Genomic DNA, 24,442 nt, shown 5'->3' with positions numbered 1-24,442 from the left:
GGCTCATCCTTCATGAAATTGTCACAAGAGCTGGGGTGCCAGATATGTATACAACCTCCTTTCAGGGAGACACTGGTGACTCGGTTTTATTATTGGAGTGGCCTGGAAGGAGAAGATGGGAGGAGTGTCTGCAACCTTCCTCAGTCTTTTGAGGAGGATCACAGCCCCAAGGTGCCTGCTAAATTAGAAGCCTCAGGTGGCAGCTTTTAAAGTATCCACATAAAAACCTTTATCAGGGAAAGACTGGGAGCTGGGCATTTTTTTGTCTGCTCCTTCTGTGCTGAACCTCTGGGAGATAGATTGTTAAGAACTGCTTCCTTGTTTGTTACAGTTCCATGGGACTCGTGAATGGAAGCTCCACTGGCTGTCAAAGCCAGGAAATCTGGGGACCCATCTCATAGGTGGCGGCCCTAAAAGATGGGGTGCAGTCATGTATGAGCTCCTTCCAGGGAGATACTGGCAACCTGGGGAGGACCCGAGGCAGAAGGTGGGAGGGATATTTGTCGGCCTCCTCTGTCTCTGGGGAGATTCACATGCAGTCCCTAGAAGGCTGCTAAATTAGAAGATGGGCCCTCAGGCAGCAGCGGTTATAGTATTCAGATAACACTTTCAGGGAAAGACCGGGAGATGGGTGATTTTGCCTGCTCCCTCTGCACTGACCCCTGGGGCAACAGCTGCATCAGTGCTCCTGCACCCATTAAGAATTGCTTCTTTGTTTGCTATGTCTTGGGGACACAAGCCCCACTGGCTTTTAGAGTCAGGTGTTTTGGGGGCCGTCCCTCTGTTGCAAGTCTTAAAATTTGGGATGCTAGATGTGGGCTCCAAACCCTTTGCTCCTCAGGGAGAATATGAGAGTTGATGGTTCACTTCCAATTGTGTGGTCGTGTGCCAGGGGTGGGGTTTATGGTGAGAGTGTGTCTTAGCCTTTTCTACCCTTTTCTACCCTTAGCCTTTTCGGTGTGGGTATTTTCTCATTCATCTGATGTGTAGAAGTTACTCAACTAGTTTCTGGATCTCTTTCAGAGGGAATCGCTCCATGTGTACATTTGGTGTATCCATGGGAGGAAGGGAGCTCAGGAGTCTCCTATGTTGCCATTTTGGTCTACCCTCTCTGTTTCTTTCTGAATCTCTGTCTGTCTGTCTCTCTCTTTCCTGTGTGTCTGTCTCATCTCTGTCTTGCCCACTATCTTCCTATCACCCTTTGTAGCCCCGTCTCTCTGTTAAACTACCTGTCCCAATGTCAACTCTCTTTTCTTTTTCTATGTATATCTACATTGCTCCTTTAGACCTATTCTTCCTATCAGGCTGGGAACATTTCTCCCAAGAGTTCTGACCTGATGATCAGAGAGGAAAGGCAGTTTTTTCCTGCCAGCTCAGTTAGAGAAATCCTGAGGAAGTCCTCTAAACTGTCCTGGCATGTTCTGACCACCACAGCCAAGATGTCTCATGATCACGCTGGATCATGCACCATCCTGGGGGTTCAGAGGGATGGGCTCCTGGGATTGACCACCCTGGACAAAGCACATGGCGTGAGTTGGGTAGAACAGTTCTGCAAAGGATGGAAAGGTTGTAGGGGTACTAAGCCAACCACGACCACAGGTGTCCACTCTCGGGAGCCAAGACCAAGTCCAGAGAAACAAACACACAACTCAATAACAATACAAGTGCTAGAGGATGTTTAATCTTGATTCCGAACTCTCTAGAAGTTCAAAGGGGGGAGAGCTAGAGTAATCAAGGAAGACTTCCAGGAGGACTTGATTCTTGGTTTTAACCTTAAAAGGTGTATAAGATTTAGATAGGTGGAAAGGAGTGAGCAATCCTGGATGAAGGAGAAGTTTCTGTGCTTGTTTTATTGGTGTTGTTTGCCTTGTTTCAAGCTCCTAAGAGGCAAGGACTTTTCTTTTGTTAAAGAACGTAGTGCTTGATGCCGTAGTTAGACTGTCATTATGGTTCCAATTCTGACCATCCTACCCTGCCATTGACCTTGGGGGAGGATAGAAGAATAATACCTGAGAGGCCTCTAGTTCTAAGAATACCAACTTGCTTATAAAGAAACAGGGAGGCTGAGGAACAGAGGTGTCCATATAGTCCCTTCTGTGTGTCTGACCTCAAGTGAATTTCACATTGGAATTTTGTCATTGTCATGGGCAGATTGGGTTGTTCATTAATTCAGTAAATACATCAGTAGCACCTAATATATACTAGGCACTTAGGTGCCAAGGATTCAAAGATAAATAGACAGAATTCTACTTCCTTAAAGTTTATATCCAAGTACAGAATTCACAGAAGTGCAATTACATGCGACCTGATTGAGTCATGCAGAGCAGTGGTTCTAAGACTTGGCTGTGCATGGAAATCACCTGGGAGCTTTCAAAAATACGGATGCCAGGGCTTCCCTGGTGGTGCAGTGGTTAAGAACCCGCCTGCCAATGCAGGGGACACCGGTTTGAGCCCTGGTCTGGGAAAATCCCACCTGCCGCGGAGCAACTAAGCTCGTGCACCACAACTACTGAGCCTGCACTCCACAGCCCGCGAGCCACAACTCCTGAAGCCTGCGCGCCTAGAGCCTGTGCTCCGCAACAAGAGAAGCCACCGCAGTGAGAAGCCCATGCACCGCAACGAAGAGTAGCTCCCGCTCACCGCAACTAGAGAAAGCCCGCGCACAGCAACAAAGACCCAATGCAGCCAAAAAAATAAATAAATAAAATAAATTTAAATTAAAAAAAAATACGGATGCCTTGAGCTTATCCCAAAGGTTTTGATTTCATTGGTTTGGGGAGGGGCCCAGGCATCTGGATGTTTCACAGCTCCCCCAGTGGCTCTCGTGAGCAGCCAAGTTTGAGAACCACCAAGGTTAGGATGCTGTGTAAGCAGATAAAGGTTCTTCAGTGAGATGAGGGATGGCTGGGCTGCTGGAGGGATGAGACCAACTGAAGGAAAGGGGAGAGGTAGCTGGAGAAGGAAAGGGGCAGGGAGAGAGTTGCATCTGAAGGACATTGCAAGCAGACGGGAGAAGAGCCAAGAAGGCTGGGAGCTGCTCTCGATGGAGAAGTCTCAGTCAGTCAGTCCGTCTCTCTAGTTCTGGCCTAGTCCCTGTGTCATCTTAGATACATATCCATTTCCCAGTACATGCCACAGTTTCCCAGTCAGTCAAATATAACTAATGATACCTGTTCTCCTTACATTAGGCATCAAATGAGGTGAGGAAAAATTAAAAGATAGTGTATCAGTGATCACTGGGAAAAAATACAGCATTAGAGTAAAACTTCTTTTATTCAGTATTTTTGGGGGAAAGAAGTATTTTACATAAATGAACTTTTAAAGTAACTGAAATTTAGCCATTCAAGACAACAATCATTATCAAATAAAAATCATTTCATTTTCCTAACATAGGTCATTTGCAACCCTATTTTCTTAGAGTAAACTGATATCGTTAGCCTCCTGCTTCCCGTTCTCTGCCTTCAGCCCTTCAGCAGAGATGTCGGATACTGAACCGTGCTATAATAACAGCTATGGCCTCAGGATCAGAAGAAGTGCAGTAGATTTATGATGTGGAAGATTGGGTTTTGAGTTCTTCGGTCTGGTTTTCATAAGTTTTCAATTTGTCTTGCTATCTGGGTACCTTGATTCTCATTGTTTTAAATTCTCCTTTTCCTTTCTAACTTGCTGCCTCTTCCCTATTGAGGACTGTTAAACCAGAAAACCAATCTTAGAATGAAATTTAAAAGTAAAAAGACTGTGAGTCCAAGCTTGCTGGAGAGGGTGGATTATGTGATGTCTTTAGTGCATGAATGTCTGTGTTGCCTTTTTTAACTGACTTTCTGGGTCTTACTCTGGCCTGGATGTCTCATGCAGGAGGTGGCTGACTGCACTTTATGTGTGGGAGGTTGGAGGCCCACAGGAATTAGTTTGTCAGGATTCTCAGCCTTCCTTTTTCTGACTATTGGCCATCGACCTTTAAGGTTTCCCACTCCTATCACCAGAATTGTGTCCCTGTTAGACCAGATTTTGAATGTTTGTCACCAAACATTTATTGTTCACAAGGCAGAGGTAAGGAAGGACAGATAGGTCCAAACTCAGGAGGGTAGGAGTGTCTGGAAGCAGATAGCCAGAACAGAGGCTAAACCACCTTCTCCAGGGGCAGAACGTGGTAGGGAGTAGCACACCCCAAGTGGGAGGGCAGAGGGGAAGGAAGTGGTGGAAATAACCAGGTGTGACAAGACTGGGGAGGTGGAAGGTATGAGGTGGGAAGGGTTAAGGACAGAGGTTTAGACCAGCTTTACTATGGAGTACATTACTCTGTGCTCCTTTATGTTTTTTTGCGAGTTACTGACTCCCTGACACTGCTCCAAGACACATGAGTTGTGACCATTATAGGTGACAGCTGCTAGAGAGGGCCACCCTGCAGGGGCTGCAAGTCGCCATATTCTGTGGGCCCCCACGGTGCAAGACAGGCCATCTTGAGAAAGTGGCTTTCTGAGGAATAACCCTGAATGGTTCCCCACTTTGTTGTCTGCCGTCCTCGCAGTCACTGAGCTTCTGACTCTCCTTTCCTTCCCCAGGTCGGTGGCCGGATTGGATAAGGAGGCGGACTTGGTGCACATGGAAGTGCGGACAGCTGATGGATGTGAGTGCTGAGGCCACCAGGCTGGGCCCCGGGAGATCTGCCTGCAGGTCTCCCTCCTCCCCCAATTTGCATTTTAATGGCTTGGGAAGATGAACAGCCCTGAGCTCCCTTACTACCGTGTGCATCTTATTTCCTAGAGTGGGGGAGAGGCCTCCAGTCCCGAGGGAGACGTTTCATTGGAATAAACCCTCAGGAATGAATTTTCTGGGGATGGGAGTTAATGTGACCAATTTTGAGGCTCCTGTTAGTCATTTCCTGGCATCTTCAGTGTAATTCAAATAGGGATGGCCATAGCTCATCATGGTATTTTGCATTCACATGGTGAATAAGATGATGCCAGCTTTAAAAAAATAAACCTTTATGTAGTCAAGATTACCAAAAAAAAGTAACTGGGCAAACTATTTCCAGAATTGTTTGTTCATTCATTCAGCAATTATTTAGGGATGGCCTACTGTGCGCCAGGCAAGATTCTTAGCCCTGGAGATACAGTGGTGAGCAAGACCTCTGTCGTCCCCGCAAATCAGCCACGGAATCCAGGATTTCAAACACGCGACCCCTTTGTACGTCGTACACCTGTCTACATCTTGAACAGAATTTGACTGATAAAGTATCATTTTGCACCAACTCAAGTATCTATAGGGCTCTTCCCTGTCCAAGAAAGATAAAATCAACTTAAATATGTGAAAATATATATATGAAATCTGAAAAATATATGAAAATATAATTAGCATATTCTAGATCACAAATAGAGCCAAATAATCCATGGAAATAATAGTGACCTTAGGGGTGCAGCAGATCAAAGCACCGGACTGTGAGTTGAGGTCCTGGGTTCTGCCACCCACTAGCCATGAGACCATGAGACCCCCTAACCTCTCTGTGCTCTGGTTTCCTACTATCTGAGGATACTCATCCTTGCCCTGCCCACCTCATAGGGTTGTGGTTTGAATGTAAAAACATAAGGAGATTCTTTTTGACCTGGATGCAGGTATGGGATGCGCTTGTGCTTTGTCCATGGGAAATCTACTGCTTTTGAGGCCAAACTCAGATGTATGCTAGAAACATGCACTTTGGGGAATATATTTTATTTGCTTTATTTTTATTTTTAAAAGAGTTAGAAGGCAATTGACACTTGTTACTATATGCCTGGCACTCTGCTGAGTTCCTTCCTTCCTTCCTTCCTTCCTCCCTTCCCTCCTTCCTCCCTTCCCTCCTTCTTTCTTTCTTCCTTCCTTCCTTCCTTCCTTCCTTTCTTTCTTTCTTTCTTTCTCTCTCTCTTTCTCTCTCTCTCTCTCTCTCTCTCTCTTTCTTTCTTTCTCTGATACAGCCAGGGATGAGGGATGACCCACACTATTTTTACATTTTTTTTTTTTAACAGAAGAGTTATATAACATCTAGGGAGGTAATGCCACATATTCAAATTCACTGATCGTAAGCATGGTGAAGCCTAAATTCGAAATTACTCTTAGTGCTGAGAAAAAAAAAAAAAACATGGGAAATTGGAGGACGAGTGGGATGGAGGGGTTTGAAGGAGCGTAGCGGAAAAGCAGGAGGGGAGCAGACAGCAGCTCTCAGAAGATGACCCACAGACAAGTGTTCAGGACAACCCCTGCCTTGGCTTTGCTTGTCATGTCGACATTTTTTTTTTTTTTTTTTTTTTTTTAATTTTTGGCTGTGTTGGGTCTTCGTTTCTGTGCGAGGACTTTCTCTAGTTGCGGCAAGCGGGGGCCACTCTTCATCGCAGTGCGCGGGCCTCTCACTATCGTGGCCTCTCTTGTTGCAGAGCACAGGCTCCAGACGCGCAGGCTCAGTAGTTGTGGCTCACGGGCCCAGTTGCTCCGCGGCATGTGGGATCTTCCCAGACCAGGGCTTGAACCCGTGTCCCCTGCATTAGCAGGCAGATTCTCAACCACTGCGCCACCAGGGAAGCCCCAACATGTTTAAGCTGTATATGTGATCTCTGGTGGTTGTAATATTTTAGAGTTGGAGGACACTTTTTATGCCTGTCTGACCTCCTACCTAGTGTAGGAATCCCTTCCCCCAGAATCTCTTATAGTGTGTCCTCAGGTTTCATGAGCTCAGGCTTAAGACCTATCCTTTTCTACTGCTGGACAGCTCCTTTTTTTTTTTTAAGGTAATTTCTTACATAAAGCTCAAACTTACTTTCTGAAAGTTCAAAAATTCTGATCTACATTGGGATAAGGCCTGTGGTACAGAACTGTTGTGAAATTTTATGAGAATAAAAATGCAAAACACATAGAAAAGTTCCTGGCCTATTGTCAAGAATTGAAAAAAGCAGACAGAAATATAACAGGGATAAATGTCATGTGCCACACTTAGGTTAAAGTATAGTATATATTAATTCTGTGTCATTTTTTAGGTTTTTTAAAATGAGTTTTTCAATACTTCAAAGTATCTTCTTTCAACCTAGTGAATTGGCTCTAACCCCCCTTTATTTAGAAAGTGCACGTAACAAGACTGAACTAACCGGGGATGTTTTATTTTACATACCCTAATGAAATGTATGACTCCTTTCTTCTTTGGTATGTAGTGAATGCTTTCTTACAGTCACACACTCACACATACACATACATCTCTATCTTTTTGATCATCACAAAAAGGCACAACATATATTTTATTTCCTTTTTTTTCCCCTGATGTGGTAGCTTGGACTTGAATTTGCCCAAATTCACACAGATAGCCTAGTGATAGAATAAAAACTAGAACACAAAACTCTCAACACATTACAAATAGAGGAGAACTTCTGATAAAGAACAAGTATAAAAGACCCACAACTAACATCATATTTAATGATGAGATACTGAACGCTTTCCCTCTAAGGGCAGGAAAAAGGCAGCGATGTTTACTCTTTTTTTTTTGAATTTTTCAATTTTATTTTATTTATTTTTTTATACAGCAGGTTCTTATTAGTTATCCATTTAATGTATATATGGGATGTTTACTCTTAACACGCCTTTTCAACATGATGCTGGAAGTCCTAGTCAGTGCAATAAAGGAAGAAAAATGAAATGCAATTCATATAGATTACAAAGGAAAAGAATAAAACTGTCATTATTCTTGTTGACATGATTCTCTATGTAGAATATCACAAGGAATCTACAAAAAAAGCTGCTAGAACAAATATGTAAGTAGAGCAGGGTTGTTGGATACAAAACATTCAGTGGAGGGAGGATGATTATTTTTAATGAATGGCGTTGGAAAAAATTGGGCAGCCATATGGGGAAAACGAACTTCAACCTATTATTTACAACTTATACAAAATCTAACTCAAAATGGATCACATTTCTAAATGTAAAATATAAAATTATAAAACTTTTGGAAGAAACTATAGGAGAAAATCTTTATGACCTTAAATTGACACCAAGAGCAAAACTGATAAAATAAAGAATCCATAAATTGGACTTCATCAAAATTTAAAAATTTTGTTCTTCAGAAGACACAATAAAGACAGTGGGAGAAACTATTTGCAGATCATATAACTAACAGAGGACTTATAGCCAGAACACATAAAGAACCTTTAAAGCATAGGAATAAGAAACAACCCCATTAAAAAAAAAAAAAAAAAGGAAAAAGTTTGAACAGAACATTTACCAAGGAAAATATAAAGATGACAAGTAAACACAAGTATTTGCTATATTTGGAGTAAGTAATACCTAGATCCTTTGAGTCCTTTTGTTTTGTGACTCATATGTTTAAAAGAACAATAACAAAATTCTCTAAGAATCTTAAATCAGGAGAAATAATGGATCTTAGATAATTATTTTTCCTTCCTCAGACTTTCCTTCACTATTCCACTTTTTCTGGCATGTTCAAGAGTCTATTCCTTAATCAGCCCATTTCAGACCCTTTACCCTGTGTTGTAGATTTGCTAACCGCTATTTTGAAAATTATCATCAAAGGGGTCTTGAGCAGTAAAACTCCATTTCTCTGCATCTTCCTGCATCACAGTTCCCATGGCCATTTTGCTCAGCCAGTGGCATTCATGATCACCCTCTGGTGAGTTGGTTCCACTACAGATTCCTGGGGTCCACCTCAGAGGTTTTGGTTTCGGTGGTCTGGTGCAGGACCTGGGCGTCTCCATATTGTTAAGCACACTCCCAGCGTGATCTTGATCCAGGTGCTATTCAGGAACGCTGCTGTGTGGATCCCTTACCTCATGCAGCGCTGGAGTCACACCTCGGGGACAGTTATACCCGCAGTAAGCATGAACAAGGAGCCTTGGTATTGGAGTCGGGAATTACCCTGCTCCGTAGCACCTGGGCTGTCACAGGAATGCAAGTGAGAAGAACGTATAAAGAGAGCAAATGGGTCTTTCTTTCCCTTCTAAAAAACAAAAATCAACAAGTCACAATTCATTATAAAGTGCTCTCCACATCAAGATAACTTTCAAATGTCTAAAATCATGGATGAGAGAACTTCTTAAATATTAGCAGGGATAGTATGAGCTTTGAAAAGATCTTCAGGGGATGGAAACAGGATATGCCTATGAAAAAACAATTAAATGTTGCTCTATGTACTTCCCAGAGTATGGCAGAAATATAGAAATTTGTGTTACCTTTATTTATTGACCCACTCATAATTCACTCCACTGTGATAGAGCCCTTTCCATGTGTAGAAGACAAGAGGTTCTCAAAACCTAGCATTAAAATTGCCACACACACACACACACACACACACACACACACATACATACATACTCACCTGGTCCCACCACAGATCAATGAAAGAAGATTCTCCAGGGGAAGGTCATGGGCATTGCCCTGTATAAAATTGTCCTAATGATTTTGAAGTACATGTGGGGTTGAGAACCACTGCACTAGATCTGAGCTTCTCCAACATTAACTACAAATGAACCATCTGGAGAGCTTTTTAAAACACACCTTCCGTATTTCTGACAAGCTCCCAGCTGATGCTGCTGGCCAGTAGACCCCGCTTTGATCAGGACTGCACTGCACGAAGCTGTGGAGGGTGTGTGGGTAAATAGGACACAATCAACATTGAGTAGCAGAGGCAGATAAGTACACGGATTATTACTGCAATATAATGTGCTGAAGGCCGTGGGGACTCTGTTTTGTCTCATGAAGAAAGTGCTATCTGTGCGAACCAAAAGGCAGGGTAGCCCAGTCGCTGAGGAGCGACTGAAGGCTGCACTGAAGAGCCCATGGTTAAGTTTCGCCTTGGGAGATGAGTTGGATTTTCCCAAGGGGATGGTAGAAAAGAAGAGTGAGAAAGTTATGCTAGACTTGTACTGTCCAATATGGTAGCCATTCAGTTACACGTGGTTACTGAGCACTTGAAACGTGATGTCCAAATTGATGTGTGCCGTATGTGTGGAATACACACCAGATTTCAAAGACTCACTATGAATAAAATGATGGAAAATAGCCCATCAGTAATTTTTATATTAGTTACATGATGAGATCATAATATTTTGGGTTAAATCAAATATGTTAAATGTACACTTTTCTGTTTACCTTTTAAGTATGGCTACTGGGAAATTTAAAAGGTCATTAGTAGCTCCATTGCACAGGACTGCCCTAGACTGAGGGGCTGCAGGTGCAGCAGCATGCCGTGTGGCTCTTCATTGCGTGGTGTGGCATTGACAGTCCTGTCTCTAAACCTGGCTCCCACACTCTGGAGCAAACCCAACATAAACAGGTCTCCTTTTCTTGTTTCGATGTAAGCATCTCCACTCTTCCCCAGTCCTGGTTGTCCTCTTTGGGAGTCAGACTTCCAGATTAAACTAAAGCCATTGAATTATCTCTTGCCTTGGCATGGTTTAAACAGGGCAAAGCCAACCAATTTGGTTAATAACAGTGTGAAACCTGTTTCTGCCATGAGATTCAGGATTCAGATGGCTTTTTCTCCCATTCTCTTCTGGAAATCATCTCTGTCTGAATGTCTCAATGTCCCCTGTGAATATTCATATTTATATTCATATTCATGTTCTCTCTCCCTCCCTCTCTCTCTCTCTCTCTCTCTCTCTTTCACTCAGTTACTCAGTCACACACACACCCCTTCTCCATCCAAGAGACAATTGAGTGTCAATAGAAAGAGTATTAACTTGGTGCCCTAAGAGTTAAGTTGGAGAATTAACTCTGTCAATTAGAGCCTGTTTGACCCTGGACAATTTTTTTTTAAACTTTCTGTGAATCTTCTAGTGCTTCACATGTTTGAATACACAAATATAAGAGGTATTTTTATAATTTTTTTCATCAATTGGGTAACAAAGATCTTATTGTAGAGTAAAATTTACAATGAGGCAGATTTCAGTTCAATGAACAAAGGAGGAACAATTAAGAGGACCCCAAAATGATACAGACTGCTTTGTTAAGTAGTTGATTCCTCTTTATTGGAAATTTTCAAGCATAAGCTGTATGCGGGCCTTGTAGGACACTGTAATAAGCGAAACTCGACATGAGCTGAAAGTTTTTAGACATCTAGACTTGAAATTTCTAGAATCAAAACCCACAGCACATATACTACCATTCCTTGTCCTGGTACTATTATCAACTCTCTTCATCAATTACTGCACTTTCTCACTAAGCCAAGATAAAACCCAATACATCTTAACAGAGCATTCCAGGCAGTCATTAGTAATCAGATGGGCTTGGCACACAAGGCAAAACTATTAGCCCTGAACTCTAAACTATAGGTTCTAGACACATAGAATAATGGCTCTTAAAGAACTTTGGGTTACTGACTAGTTCAATGGTTGTAAACTGTGTAACTCAGAGATCCAGCAGTATTCTAAGAACTCAGAGGCCAAGAAGAGGATAAGGGGGAGTTAACCAATAGGATTACAAGCCTTCTGTTCATTTAGACAAGGCACACTAAAATCTACTTGATATATTGAGAATATAGGATTGTTTTTGATAAAGGATCTCAGAATTTTAAAAAATGGTTGGAATGGATTAGAAATTTTCAAATTGTATCACTCTCCAAAAAGCACCAAAACGTGTAACAATTTTCCCAAGGTCACATAGATAGTCAGTGACAGGGACTGAACCAGAATGTAGATTCTGGTCTGATTCTCAGCCTGATTTTCCTTCCAGGGTTCAAATACGTAACGATTAGGATCACTGGTTCTGGTGTCAAGTCGCCTGGGTTCAAATCCCAGAACCCTGAGGAGTATCAGGAATCCTAAGGTATTCAGGATCGCTGTGGTTTCTAAATGTCTATAACTCTGCCAGATCCCCCTTCTTTTCTAGAAGGAAAAGACACTAGAATTCTCCTGTGAGCAAAAAGAAGTTTCACAAAAACTCTAAACCCATAAGCACAATTGGAAGGAATAGTAGCTACCTTTTCTTGTTTTGCTGATTTTTATTACCTGCCTTGTCTCAGGTGCTGTGTTAGGCATTTGGAACAATGTCAGTATCCTTTGTTTTGCCCTGTGCCTACAAATAGTTTAGCCTCACTCCCCAGTCAAGGAAAAGGAGGCTTTTGGAAGCTAAATAACTTTTCAGAGTTTCTTGGAATCTGCTCCATTTCACTTATTTGCATTTGAGAGTTAAATGTTGTTATCTAAAATAAATAGCTCCTGGGTATTTCTCTAAGAAAAGACCTGAAGAGCTGAATTTGCTTTTTGTTCACAATTTTAATTCACTTTTTCAATTTTGACAATATTACCCAGAGGGATGGAAGTTGAGCAAATCATGGAAAGTTTTTTTCTCTGAGATGGCAAGAGGCATGACGTTTAGGATAGTTTGAATATTTAATAATCTTAAAGGCAAAACATAATCACAGGTCAGAATATAGCACAAATGTATCGGCGTTTAATGTAATTCAGTTCAGCTTAACTTGCATTTACTGAAGCTTTATAAAGTCAGTGTGAGGAGAGAAACAAAGATGACTAAGACTTTATCCAGGTTTCTAAGGAGTTGATCATTTCGGAAGGGTTTGACAGAGTGAGAAATGGTGGACTTCACGGTGAAACTCATTGATATAGATGGATGAGAAGCTTGCCTTAACAAAACTGTTGGTGGAAAAGCAACCTCTTAGGAAGATAAGACTGAGGATGTTGGGTTATCTGCTTTGTGCTCTTTCCACATTCCTCAGTTCTCAGATCCAGCACAGATCCTAAGGCATGTTCACTTGCGAATATCCCGTCTCTATCACTGGCCTGGGATTCTTCTGAGGGCAAGAACCAGTCTTATGTTCTCTGCTTTCTGGAACCTCAGGGAGTGTCTGATGCATGCAGCTTCTCTATACACCTTGACCCAATACAAAAGAAATTAATCAGTCAGTCTAAGGTCACCCCTTCTCAGCATATGAGACCCTTGGTCCACCATCTGTAAGATGAGGAGGCATGAGGCTGGACGCAGTGGTGCAATGGTACCATCTTCCCTAAAGTCTTGCTAGCAGTACAGCTAGTTGAAATAGGGCCTGGTACTGATAGAGTTATGGAGCAGATCTCTCTATTCACAGGGAACAAAGCTTTTGACTTTTAGTTTTTGTAAGTGACCGCACCAGCTCTTAGAAATACATTTGATATTTAGAAATACATTAATTATGAGGATGATGTGACTCTTAACCATTTGGGGAATCCCTCTCTTGTTTTCCCATAAGGGTATCCTAATGAGATCTTCATTCAGTTTGGTCTTTCTAGTTTTCCGTTTGAGGATGCTTTGAAGGAAAGGATGGGCAATAGCAGTTCTAGAATAAAGATTAATCCATGTCCACCCGTTATCGTGTAATTATATAGTGCCTTCAGTGGGCTTTCCCTACCTAAGCGTCCACATGCAGTTTTCACTCCCTTTTTTAGAAATTCCCTTCTCCCACAGAACACTTCTCCATCCATGCTAAACACAAGCACTGTCTCCCCCTTCAAGTCCTCCTTAATTATTCCAGCTCAGATGTGGTTTTTCTTGTCTGAACACCTATAGCATTTAGAGACAGTAAACAGTGACGTCAATCCAGAATATGGCTTCACTAGCAGGACCTGTGCTGTCATGATCCTTCGATTCTCCACAGTAAAACAGAACATTACTTGTTAATTGTACGTAAGAAGGATGCTGAGTGTTAAATCTCCTTCCTTCTCTCTTTATGATTAAAAAGAACTAGCATTTATTGATCCTTTAAAATGTATTCAACAATGTGCTAACCTTTTTCATACATAATCTTATTTAATCCTGACGACGGTCCGGAGAGGCAAACACTTACTTTGTTTGTACCTCACAGATGAAAAGTGGAACTGCTGCTTAGCCCGGGGCAATCAACAAGCAGCAAGTTCAGGATCTGAACTTCGCACTTTCTACCTTCAGAAGCCTTTCTCTCACACACCACGATATGCTTGAGAAATCTGGACCGCTTTTCTTCCTTTTTATCAGGCATCTTGTGTTATTAAAACAAACACACACACAAACAAACAAGACCACAGTTGTTTAGAAGCCTATTTGGGGATTTCATGTTACATGATAAATATCTGCTTTCAGTTTCATCATAGAATCCTTATGACTGTATTCAGCCTCACTTGGAGATAATGTCCGAAGTCCAAATTTAAGACCTTTTGCAAGTTGGAGGCTTGAGCGAAGTGGTGATTCCTGCTCTCCTTTGACATCCCCAGTCCCCTGTGACACCCTCTGTCACTCCACCTGGTAGCCTGGCCTGCCTGACATGTTCCTCTCCCCAGGCCCCCACTTGGGGTTCTCACCAGGCAGTGGGTATCTCTGTGTTTAGAAAAATAAAAGCGTTGAGACTTCTGATACATGAGTCTGGCTACAGACTGCAAAGCCCCTGAATTTTAAGTGGATTTCCCAAACGCATTTTAGTGCTGCTTTCCTGTTAAATTGGACCTTTTGTTCCATGCTGGGCAGTGGCAAGCAGCAGGGGAGCCAAGAAGGAGGATGGGTGTGGCCCAATAGCTCACCTACCAGGGGCCACAGTTTAGGTAGGTTTCGGTTTTTTGTGGGGTGGCCTCGAATGCGCTTGATTCTTTTTTCAAAATGTCCAAGTATGGGAGTAAATAGTAAATAGACAGGGGGGAAATGAGCGCATGGGAGGGATAAGCAGACGTCCTCCTGTGCACACCTTTGATTACCAGTACAAGGGGCTTTCCAAGACACTCGCTGGCGAGAAAGAAGCAGGTCGTCAAGTCAACCCTTGTGGTTTCTTTACATGTCTTCACTGCAGCGTTTCACTGGGTTTTAGTGCTTTATGCTAGGAGCAAATTACTCAGGCTGGCGGGGGGGACCAAGACTATGCCTGGTGCTCCAAAGCGCTTCTAGTGTCCTTGGCCTCTCAGCCAGATGTGGAAAGCCTTGCCTTCCCTTGGCCTCTCAGCCAGACGTGGAAAGCCAGGCCATTCTCGGCTTTCTCTGTGGACAGAGACAAAAGGGAGGGGTCCGCAGGCGGTACTCACAGAATGGGGAACAAGGTGGTCTTGCTAACAGGTCAGGGAATGTGGGGACAGGGCACAGTCTATTCCCTGGAGAGGTAGGTAGGGACCAACTTACAGAGTCGAGATATGAAATGAATGGCTCCTGGTGGACTGTAGGCTTGTTTTGTTTGGCCTGCACCATATTTTAAATTTAAATTAGCTGTCCATTTTTTACACATTAGGAAATGTCACATTAAAAAAACTGGGCCATTTAGCTTTATGTAGAAACTCAGAACATCTTATTCCTGCATCTCAGTGATGACTGATGCTGAGAGGCAGCTCCCCGTGAAGAGGTGTTGGCCATTTTCCTGCAGTCCCAGCCGTTCCTCAGTGACCCCTGACGCTGAGACCATGCGCCCGCTGCCATCCATCGTCTTACCCCAGCTCAGTTTCCTCTTGTACATTATTTGCCTGGCCCCTGAGACATTTGACTTCATTCGGCTAGTTGTAAAAGGCCTTCTATTTTACAGAAGAATATTTGGGCTTTGTCCCCGGGCACTGAGAACCGTGGGTGACTTTGAAGCCGAGAGGGATTAGCTGAGGTTAGGTTTGAGAGGTGACGCTGGCTCCTTGCCTCGGGGCCACCCAGCTTGCACTCCATCCGGCACCTGAGCACCAGTTGTGAAATGGACGCAGCAGGCAACACAGATGGGAAGGCCTTTTCCAGGCAAGTGGCAGGGGTCGTGGAGAGAAGAGAGAGGCTGGAAGCACTTCAGAGGCAGAGTTTTCAAGGCTGGGAACCAGCTGGATTGCATGGCATGTGGAGGAAAGAAAAGTGAAGAGGCTTGAGCTACTGGGCAGATGATGAGACCGCTGATGGAGAGAATGAGATTAGTGTTTGATGTGTCTGGAGGAAGGGCACCAGAGCAAATTGGCTTTGCCCAGATACAGACATTTGAAAAGTAGGGCTATAGCACATAATGAATTCATTTCCTACCAAAGCATGTTTCTTTGTTAAATTAGCGTTTTGTTTATTCATAAATGTGTGTAATAGCTAGCTATAAATTATATGAGTGAACCCCTTCCTAGACAGCAGGGCCTTTCACAATAGAAAATCTCTGTCTCATGCACTGCCATATTCCTGGTGCTTAAATAATACCCAATACATTATATGCACACAAGAAATACTTTCTGGATCAATCAATCAATCAATTAATTAAAGATCAATAATCAGGGAAAATTTAAAGTACCCTTGTTTTACACTCAGTTGTTATAAATTTTTATTTATTTAAACTTTTGCCTTTATTTATCTCTGCCGCTTACCACCCCTTCCAGTGTAGCCTCCGAAACGTACTCACATCTGTGCACATATTTAAGTGGGCAAGCGCATTAGATGTATGTAGTAATGCATGTCATTTTAGATGATAACAAAGACGTCTCTGCTTTTAATCCTAAAATGACCTCTATTTTTCACTTTGACCCATTTATTATTTTTAAATACCATTAAATAAACAATACACATTTTTAAAGCAAGTGTACACAGAGGTTTCTTTATAGAGATTCACATGTGGTTTTTCCTTGGGGAACAAATAACTGAATGGATGGTCTTCCTCGGGTGACCCTGTCATCATGATCAGAACGCTGAGACTCGAGGATTTCTCATTCAGCTACAGCTGCTGCCATAATTTTGCGGGGTTAGTTGAGGAAGGTTCAGCTGCTGAGATCTTTAGAAAATTTTACAAGTAATTATACAGGTTTTACTTATAATAAGTAAGTGCATTCTTATTGTAAACACAAGAAAGACGTATATAATATAAAAAGCAAAGGCCCCACTTCTGCTCTCCCTAAGTCCATCCCTTTCCCCCAAAGTAGTCATAGCTAATTTATATATATGTCCTTAAAAACTTTTTTTCCTATGCAGTTATGGCACAAACCTGTATTTATAAAGACACTGTTCTTTGTTTTTGTTTTTTGTTTTTTTATAAATTGGATCGTGCCATACATGATGCTAAATAATTTTTTAAAAGATCGCAGAACAATGCACCTTGGGGAAATCAGCACATGATGCAGATGTATCTACCTAATTCTTCTATTCACAACACGGTGCTTTGTTATATGTGTACGTTTGTTTATTTAAATGTTCTTTAACTCATGGACATTTAACCAGTTTCTGGTTTTTCACTGCTATGAATAATGCCACAATGAACATTTTTGCCCTTGCCTCTTTATATGAGTATTTCTCTAGAAAACGTCCCTTGAATTAGAATTGCTTGTAAAAAGATATGTACATTTAAAATTCTGATAGATATTTCAAATTTGTTCCTTCAAAAATCTGTACCAGGAATAAAGACGCAGACGTAGAGAATGGACTTGAGGACACGGGGAGGGGGAAGGGTAAGCTGGGACGAAGTGAGAGAGTAGCATTGACATATATACACTACCGAATGTAAAACAGATAGCTAGTGGGAAGCAGCCGCATAGCACAGGGAGATCAGCTCAGTGCTTTGTGACCACCTAGAGGAGTGGGATAGGGAGGGTGGGAGGGAGACGCAAGAGGGAGGGGACATAGGGATATATGTATACATATAGCTGATTCACTTTGTTATATAGCAGAAACTAACACAACATTGTAAAGCAATTATACTGCAGCAAAGCTGTTAAAAAAAATAAAAAATAAAATTTTAAAAATCTGTACCAGTTTACTCTTTGGCTGGTAGGATATAAGATTAACTCTTTCCCCACTCCCTTTCCTGAACTAGGTATTCCTTTTTTTAAGAAAATTATTACAAATTCTTTGGACAAGAAAATGCAGTCTCATGGTTGTTTTACGTTGCATCACTGATCCCCAGGAAGTAGGGCTTTGTGTGCTGAGAGGTTTGGTGACCATTGCCCCTTGTGTCTAAGTGTCTCTCTGCCATCCCATTTCAGATGCTCACTACCTCACCTGCAGGATCCAGGAATGTGCTGAGACTACGCGGAGTGGGCCTTTTGCCCGCTCCATTGACATCAGTTCCCTGGTCGTCCAGGATGAATATATCTTCATTCAGGTGAGTCCAGATGTGCAGTCAATGGTAGAGGGAGGATGCGTGGGGGAAGTCAACTGCTGACCGGGAAGATGAGGACGGCTCTCCAGAGGCTGTGAAGACGCGGAGCTGGGCTGCTGTCCCTCCTGTGCTTGCGGTACACGGTCCGCTGGGGAGATCCCAGACTTCTGGTGAAAGATGAAGGTGTTATGGGTCCTTATTGTTTATAGGGAACTTTAGTGGCCCACTGAATCCTTCAGTTGAATTGTCCTTTTATTATACCAAAGGGGTCTTGAAATGACCAGGACTTGGGCTGGAGTTTGAGATTACTTAGAATCAAATCTCATTAGAGATGAGTAATTAGAGATAAGTAATTTATCAAAGCCACATTCTATTTCTGTCCAAAGTGACTTATCTAATGTGGGAATGAGAATCTCCAAGAAATGAAGCATCTCTAGGATCTTCTTTCCGTGAAAATTGAGGTCTCACTAAATCTTCCCCTCCCTTTCCAGTGCTGACCACCCCCTCAAATGTCCAAGCCACAAATCCTTCACTCCAAGAACTCTGTGACTCCTAGAGAAAACTGGATGGGACTAACATTTTTAGGCAGGCAATGGAAGCCTCGTTTTAGATTTTGAGTTTCACTGAAAGGAGGTGCAAAATAGATCAAGAATGAGGGAAAACAAGATGCTCCATCGAGTGATGGACTGTGTGTGTGTGTGTGTGTGTGTGTGTGTGTGTGTGTGTGTGTGTATGTTACTAAGCTAAATCATACTTGCATTTGAGGGCAGCCTTGATCCCCCTGTCCTCTGCCTTTCCACCCTTCTATGGTCTGTTGTTTTCCAGACTGCTTCCTATAGGAACCTTGAACTTCAGAATCTCCCTGAGTTTGCTCAGAGCTGAAAGCACCTGAAGGGCTTTCTCGGCCTCACTCCTGGTTTCTTAGTCCAGATCAGCCCCATCTCCTCTATGAGACCTTCTCTGAACTTCTAATCTGGGTACGAGTCTTCCTCTGAATCTTTGGAGCTCTTGCTACCTGCTGTTCCTCTAGCACATAGGCTATTAGGAATTGTTACTTAAGTCTTAGTGGATTTGTCTCCTTCTTTCCAAACTGTGTTTTACACTCTCTGAGAAGAGGGACAATATTTCATACACACATTTTACGCTGAACCTTGGCCTTTGCAAATCAATGGTGCTCAATGTCTACTTGTTTTATTGATTGACTATGCATGTAGCGGTTCCTTTTTTTTACAAATGAGCTGCATGAATTTTTTTTTATTATTACTGGAGTATAATTGCTTTACAATGTTGTGTTAGTTTCTGCTGTAGAACAAAGTGAATCAGCCGTATGTATACATATATGAAGCCGCATGGATTTTTGAGCTCTACTATGATATAGGAAAAGTAGCCAGCCATGCAAAAACGAGCTTGAAAGAGGGAGTGCAAGAGCGATCTTTGTGCTTATATAATCACTGTTTCTCGGCCAGAATTTCAGGAATATTTTTCTAAATCTTGGCAGGTCATTGGTACTACCATTTTCTTATAAGTATTTATTGAACACATACAATGCAAAATATACAGTACTAGGCACTACACTTGGTGTTCCCCAGCTTTCTGCCTTTGACCTTCTAATCTTTGCCCCGCCCCCTCACTCTCTGGGAGATCTTATGGTTTTGAGCATCTTCTCCATGTTCTGATGACTCTCAAGTCAATGTGCTGTGACCTCTATCATGTACAGTAGACCTACATATCTAACAGCCATCTCAATATCTTCACTTAGATATTCCACAGGTTAAATGTAATTGACTTGTCCCCCTTGAACTTGACACATTGGTGGCACTGCCCTCTACCAGGTCATTCAAGGTAGAAACCTGGAAGCCAGTCTATGTCATCAAATTAAATGAATCCACAGCCTCTGCTAATATCACCCTTAGTTATTTCTCAAGTGTTTCCTTTCATTCCATTCCCATTGTTATGGCCCCAGTTTAAGGCTTTATTGTTGCTTTCTCTCTATTTAATTTTTTTTAAGGTAGAAGCACAGGGATGACTTATGAATTTACCAATCTGATTGCCCTTTTCTTAATGCTGATACTGCATAAAATGATGAACATGGCAGAATTGTTTCTGGGCAACATGACTTAGAATTTAAAATGTTCAATTTTCTTGTCTCCTTTTTCTTTGTATTGCATAAAGTTTTCTGTAACTGCAGGCAGAAATCCAGAATTTTTTTCTAACTGTTCTGAAATACTCCTTTTTAAAAGAATTATTATTATGCTGGAAACCAATGGAAGTTTTTCTCTTTAATCAGCATCAAATTTTATTTTGTTTGAAAGAGATATGCATTCCCATTATTCAGTAGAGTTTTATTAATCCCCTACTACATTGCAGCCCCCTGTTTTAGGTGCTGGGGTTAAGATGTTGAAAACGACAAAGTTCTTGCTTTTGTGGCATTTACATGCTAATGGGAGACAGGAAAATATGTAGGTGATATGTATACATCCATATATACATAGGTATGAAATGTTGTGTGCCACACTTAGCTGCATGACCTTGTCCTGTGCCTCATTTGACTCATCTATAAAAAGAGGATAATTGTAGTACCTACTTCATGGGTTGCTAGGAGGATTACATTTGTAATCCTGTAAAGCACCAAAACAATGTTATATAAATGTTGCTTTGTATCTTTTTATCTATCTTCTACTATCATCTGTTTATCTATCTACAAGGTATAGCAGGTGATGGCAGTGCTATGGATAAAAATAAATGAGGGGCCTTGAATGTTGGGTGTCTGTGGATATTGCTATTTAGGATGACCTGGGAAGGCCTTGTTGGGTGATGACCAGGGAGAGAGTGACAGAAGTTCGTCGTCAGAGGGGGACGTGGAGCTAGGTCTGTTGTGCCCTGCACTTCCTTGTGCCCCTTATGCAGATGTGGGGTAGGCAGCTAGAAATTTGAGGCTGGGTTTAGAAGCAGGAATGGTGGGAAGGTAGGGGCTGGAGATATAAATGGGAAGGGTGTCTGCATATTGATATTTTTGAACTGCAACATTGAAGTCACCGAGAGAGTAAGTGTAGATAGAGAAGAGAAACCATCTAAAGACTGAGCCACAGGGCACTCCAATATATAGAGTTCAGGGAGATGAGGGAGGTAGTAAGCGACACTTGGAGAATATAGAGATTACATCAGGAAGGCACAGGGTGGTAGATTCCACAGGACCTTGAAGGCTGTTTTAAGGATTTTTTTTTTACTATGAAAGAGATGGGAAACAGTTGACTAGCAATGCTCCAAAAAATGTAAAAGGCCAATACTCTTGAGAAAAACATTGAATTTCATTAATCATCCAATAAACACAGATTAAATGCTGTTATTTGCAACTATCAATTGGCTACAATAAAAATAAAATAAAGGATGTCAGTGGGTTGCAGGTAAACAGCTACACATAATATGGGTACAAATATAAGTTGGTTGCCCATCAATACTGAATCAGAGTCTTTTCATTCTCATAGGTGAGTTTGAGGGTTGACTGATTGATGTGACAAATATATCTTAGTTCTGACAGTGCATGCTTAGTTTTTAGTTTTAATTGCTTCTTTTTAAGAAAAAAAATCATTATGTGGTCTGTTTTCCTTGCTTTCATGCACATGTATTTGTTTGAGGATTTTGAATATTTGTTCTAACTAAACTTTATTAATATAACTTTATACAACATAGCACATCTTCTATATTTGTATAATCTGTTGATTTCCTCTTGTGACCAATTTTAAAATTAGTGCATTTCCATGCCTTTCTATTTCTTCCCCTATCTCTTTAATTCCTCTACCACCCAGTTTTGGTTGGTTATGTTATCTCTTAGTGTTTGCTTTCCTATAATTCTGTTAGTTTAAATATTTTATTAAGCACTGCTGAAGACAAGTAGAAAAAAATAGCATGTGTGCTTATGACCTCCTTCGTTCTCCCTTCTATCCAACCCCAGTTTTGTTAATTAAATCATTTGGAGCATTTATATTCTGCTTGAACCATCATTCCTGCATTTATTTTGATTTTAGTTTTAGGTAAATTTATTCAGTGGTCCTTTTACTATAGTTTTCCCATTAGTTTCTTGGTTGTCTGAAATTTGTCCTTTAGTAATGTCTTCAAGAAAGGTGAATTCTTGAATGTTGAAAATATGTTTGTTTATCCCCTTTATGCTTTAATATCATCTTTTAAGGTATAAAAGATGTCATTTGCTTTCCATAAACACTTTGCTCCATTAACTTATTGAATGTTACTGTGTCTGGCTAGTCTCATATTTTCCCTTTTAGGTGTCTTGATATTTTTTCACCCTTGATACGTAAAGTCCTTTAAAAAAAATATATATATATATATATTACACACACATATATATATTTGAATACTATTTACTTTAGTAGTGTATGTTTTGTGGTCGTTAATACTATGTTGATTCTTTCCCATGGAATATATCTCATTCAATTGGTTCAATTGCTTCTTCCTTTTTAATTTCTCAAAAGTTTCTGTGATTTATATTTTGAAATATGTATTTTATTTATTATATACATTAGTTTTATTGTTTTGGCTCTCTTCCTTCAAGACACTTAGGATGTGTACAATGGGCAAGAAAGACAAAGGGGAGACATCTTTTTTTTCTTCTAGTATGTTTAACTCTCTGAGCAAAACGATATTTATAAAAACAGTTTTACTCATACTGTCCTTGAATGAGTATGTAGCCGTGTCCAGGCTCCTCTTTGCCTTTTTTGCTGCTATTGTTTTTAACTTTTTTCGTGAGCTTTGCCAGCTTATATTTTATCTCTTTTTGTTGTCTCAACATATCTCCCCTGAGCTCTTGTATTTCTGCTTGACCTCTTCTTTTATAGAGGTGATTGCATCATGTGGGTTATTTTTATTTGTAGCAGTGTGGTCACAATTTTTATTTAGTTCATGGAAACATTTTTTGTTCTATGTCTGCTCTTTGTTTTTCCTGTTCCTTTCTCTCTTTTATTTTGTCGTATTATTTTGTAACTCTTGTGCTGTTTTCTTCTCTCTTTATATTTTTCATCATTACTTATTTTTTAATGACATGAGCTCATCTGGCTGAAGTATTTGAGGAGGTTCATCTTGGGGATCAGGGCTCTGATCAAGGCTCTCTTTCAGCTTAACAAGAGTCCCCCTTTGTTCTCAGTGAGTTTCCATATAACTAAAGATTATTAGTCTGTTAGTGGATTCTTCTTATAAGGTAAAACTGCCTGAGCGGTTCTCTAGCCAGCCATGCCTCTCCAGCTTCTCCTTGTCACCAGTGAATTCCAGAAACACTCCCACTGCCAATTCCTGAGCCACATTCCCTTGGTTCCAAATAATAGGTTGTTAGTTTTACTCCTTAGGAAATATCATCTTTAGAGAACTCTATATCTCTAGCTTGATCTAAGATTCGTAGCTGTAGGCATTTTTGCTCTGGTGCCTGTCTGTACCCTGTTTGTCCTTCACTGCCTTTGGCTTCCTTTCCACATATAGTGTTTCAGGGTTATGTTTTCCTTAAGTATAGAATTGGCATTTTTCTTCTGTGTTTTTCTTGTTGCTCCAGGATGATTTAAGAAAAGAAAAGGGGGAAGCACCATTATTACTTGGCTATTTAAAACCATTTATAAACCCTTATCATGTATTTTCTGAAATGTTGCAATAACTTGCTAACTGATTTTCTTGCTCCCAGGTCAGCATACCTCCAATCTGTTCACAACACTACTTCCAAAGTAATTTATTTAAAATAGAATCAATGTCCTTGCCTTCAGTGGCTTCTCATCACCTATAGGTTAAAATCCAATTTCCTTAACATTGCCTGCAAGCTCTTCTACTATCTGGATCCTACCTACTGCATCAGCCTCATGTGAATTCCTTTCCCACCACTGTCCCCCATATACCTTCCTTTTTATATTTTACCCTTCAATAAAAATAAACTATTTTAGTCTCAATGCATACACCATGTCGTTTTTGCACCATGTCATTTCTTGCCTAATATGCCTTTCTTGTATTCTTTTTTCCGGCTTGGAATGTCCCTTTATCAAATAAACTCATCCTTTAAGATTCAACTTAGACAATGCCGCCTATAGGAAGTCTTCCCTGACATCCTCAGTCAATCAGGATTAGACCAAGCTCCTTTGCTGATTACTTATCCATGTGTATTATGCTTCCCGAGCCAGGTCTGTAAACTTTAAGAGGACAGGACTATGTCTTATTCATCATAGTTTTTCCTGCACTTAGCATAATGACTGGTACTCAATAAAAGTTTGTTGAACTGAACTGAACTGAGAAGATAAGATGCCGTCCTTATTCTCACGGAGTGTAGTTAGTTATCTTTTTAAAGCAAGGGAGTCTTGTTTCTCCAACTAACAATATAAGACAACTTAGGGTAATTGGCAATTGCTCACTGCATAAGAAATGACCGTATGTAGAATGTCTCTGCATTTT

General features: G+C 41.2%; 1 protein-coding gene across 1 annotated transcript in view; it reads left to right on the top strand.

The window, feature by feature from the left end:
* Positions 1 to 24,442, top strand: part of SORCS3 (sortilin related VPS10 domain containing receptor 3) — a 601,251-nt gene that overhangs the window by 434,166 nt on the left and 142,643 nt on the right. Inside the window, exons 6-7 of the mRNA XM_057531046.1 lie at positions 4,563 to 4,627; positions 17,892 to 18,010. Of these exons, the coding sequence (XP_057387029.1) occupies positions 4,563 to 4,627; positions 17,892 to 18,010 (184 nt within the window). The remainder of the gene's footprint in view (positions 1 to 4,562; positions 4,628 to 17,891; positions 18,011 to 24,442) is intronic.

Source organism: Balaenoptera acutorostrata, chromosome 16 (assembly GCF_949987535.1).
Source record: "Balaenoptera acutorostrata chromosome 16, mBalAcu1.1, whole genome shotgun sequence".
Taxonomy (NCBI): Eukaryota; Metazoa; Chordata; class Mammalia; order Artiodactyla; family Balaenopteridae; genus Balaenoptera; species Balaenoptera acutorostrata.
Note: the sequence above shows the minus strand (reverse complement) of the source record. Positions and strands in the feature narration are given on the sequence as shown.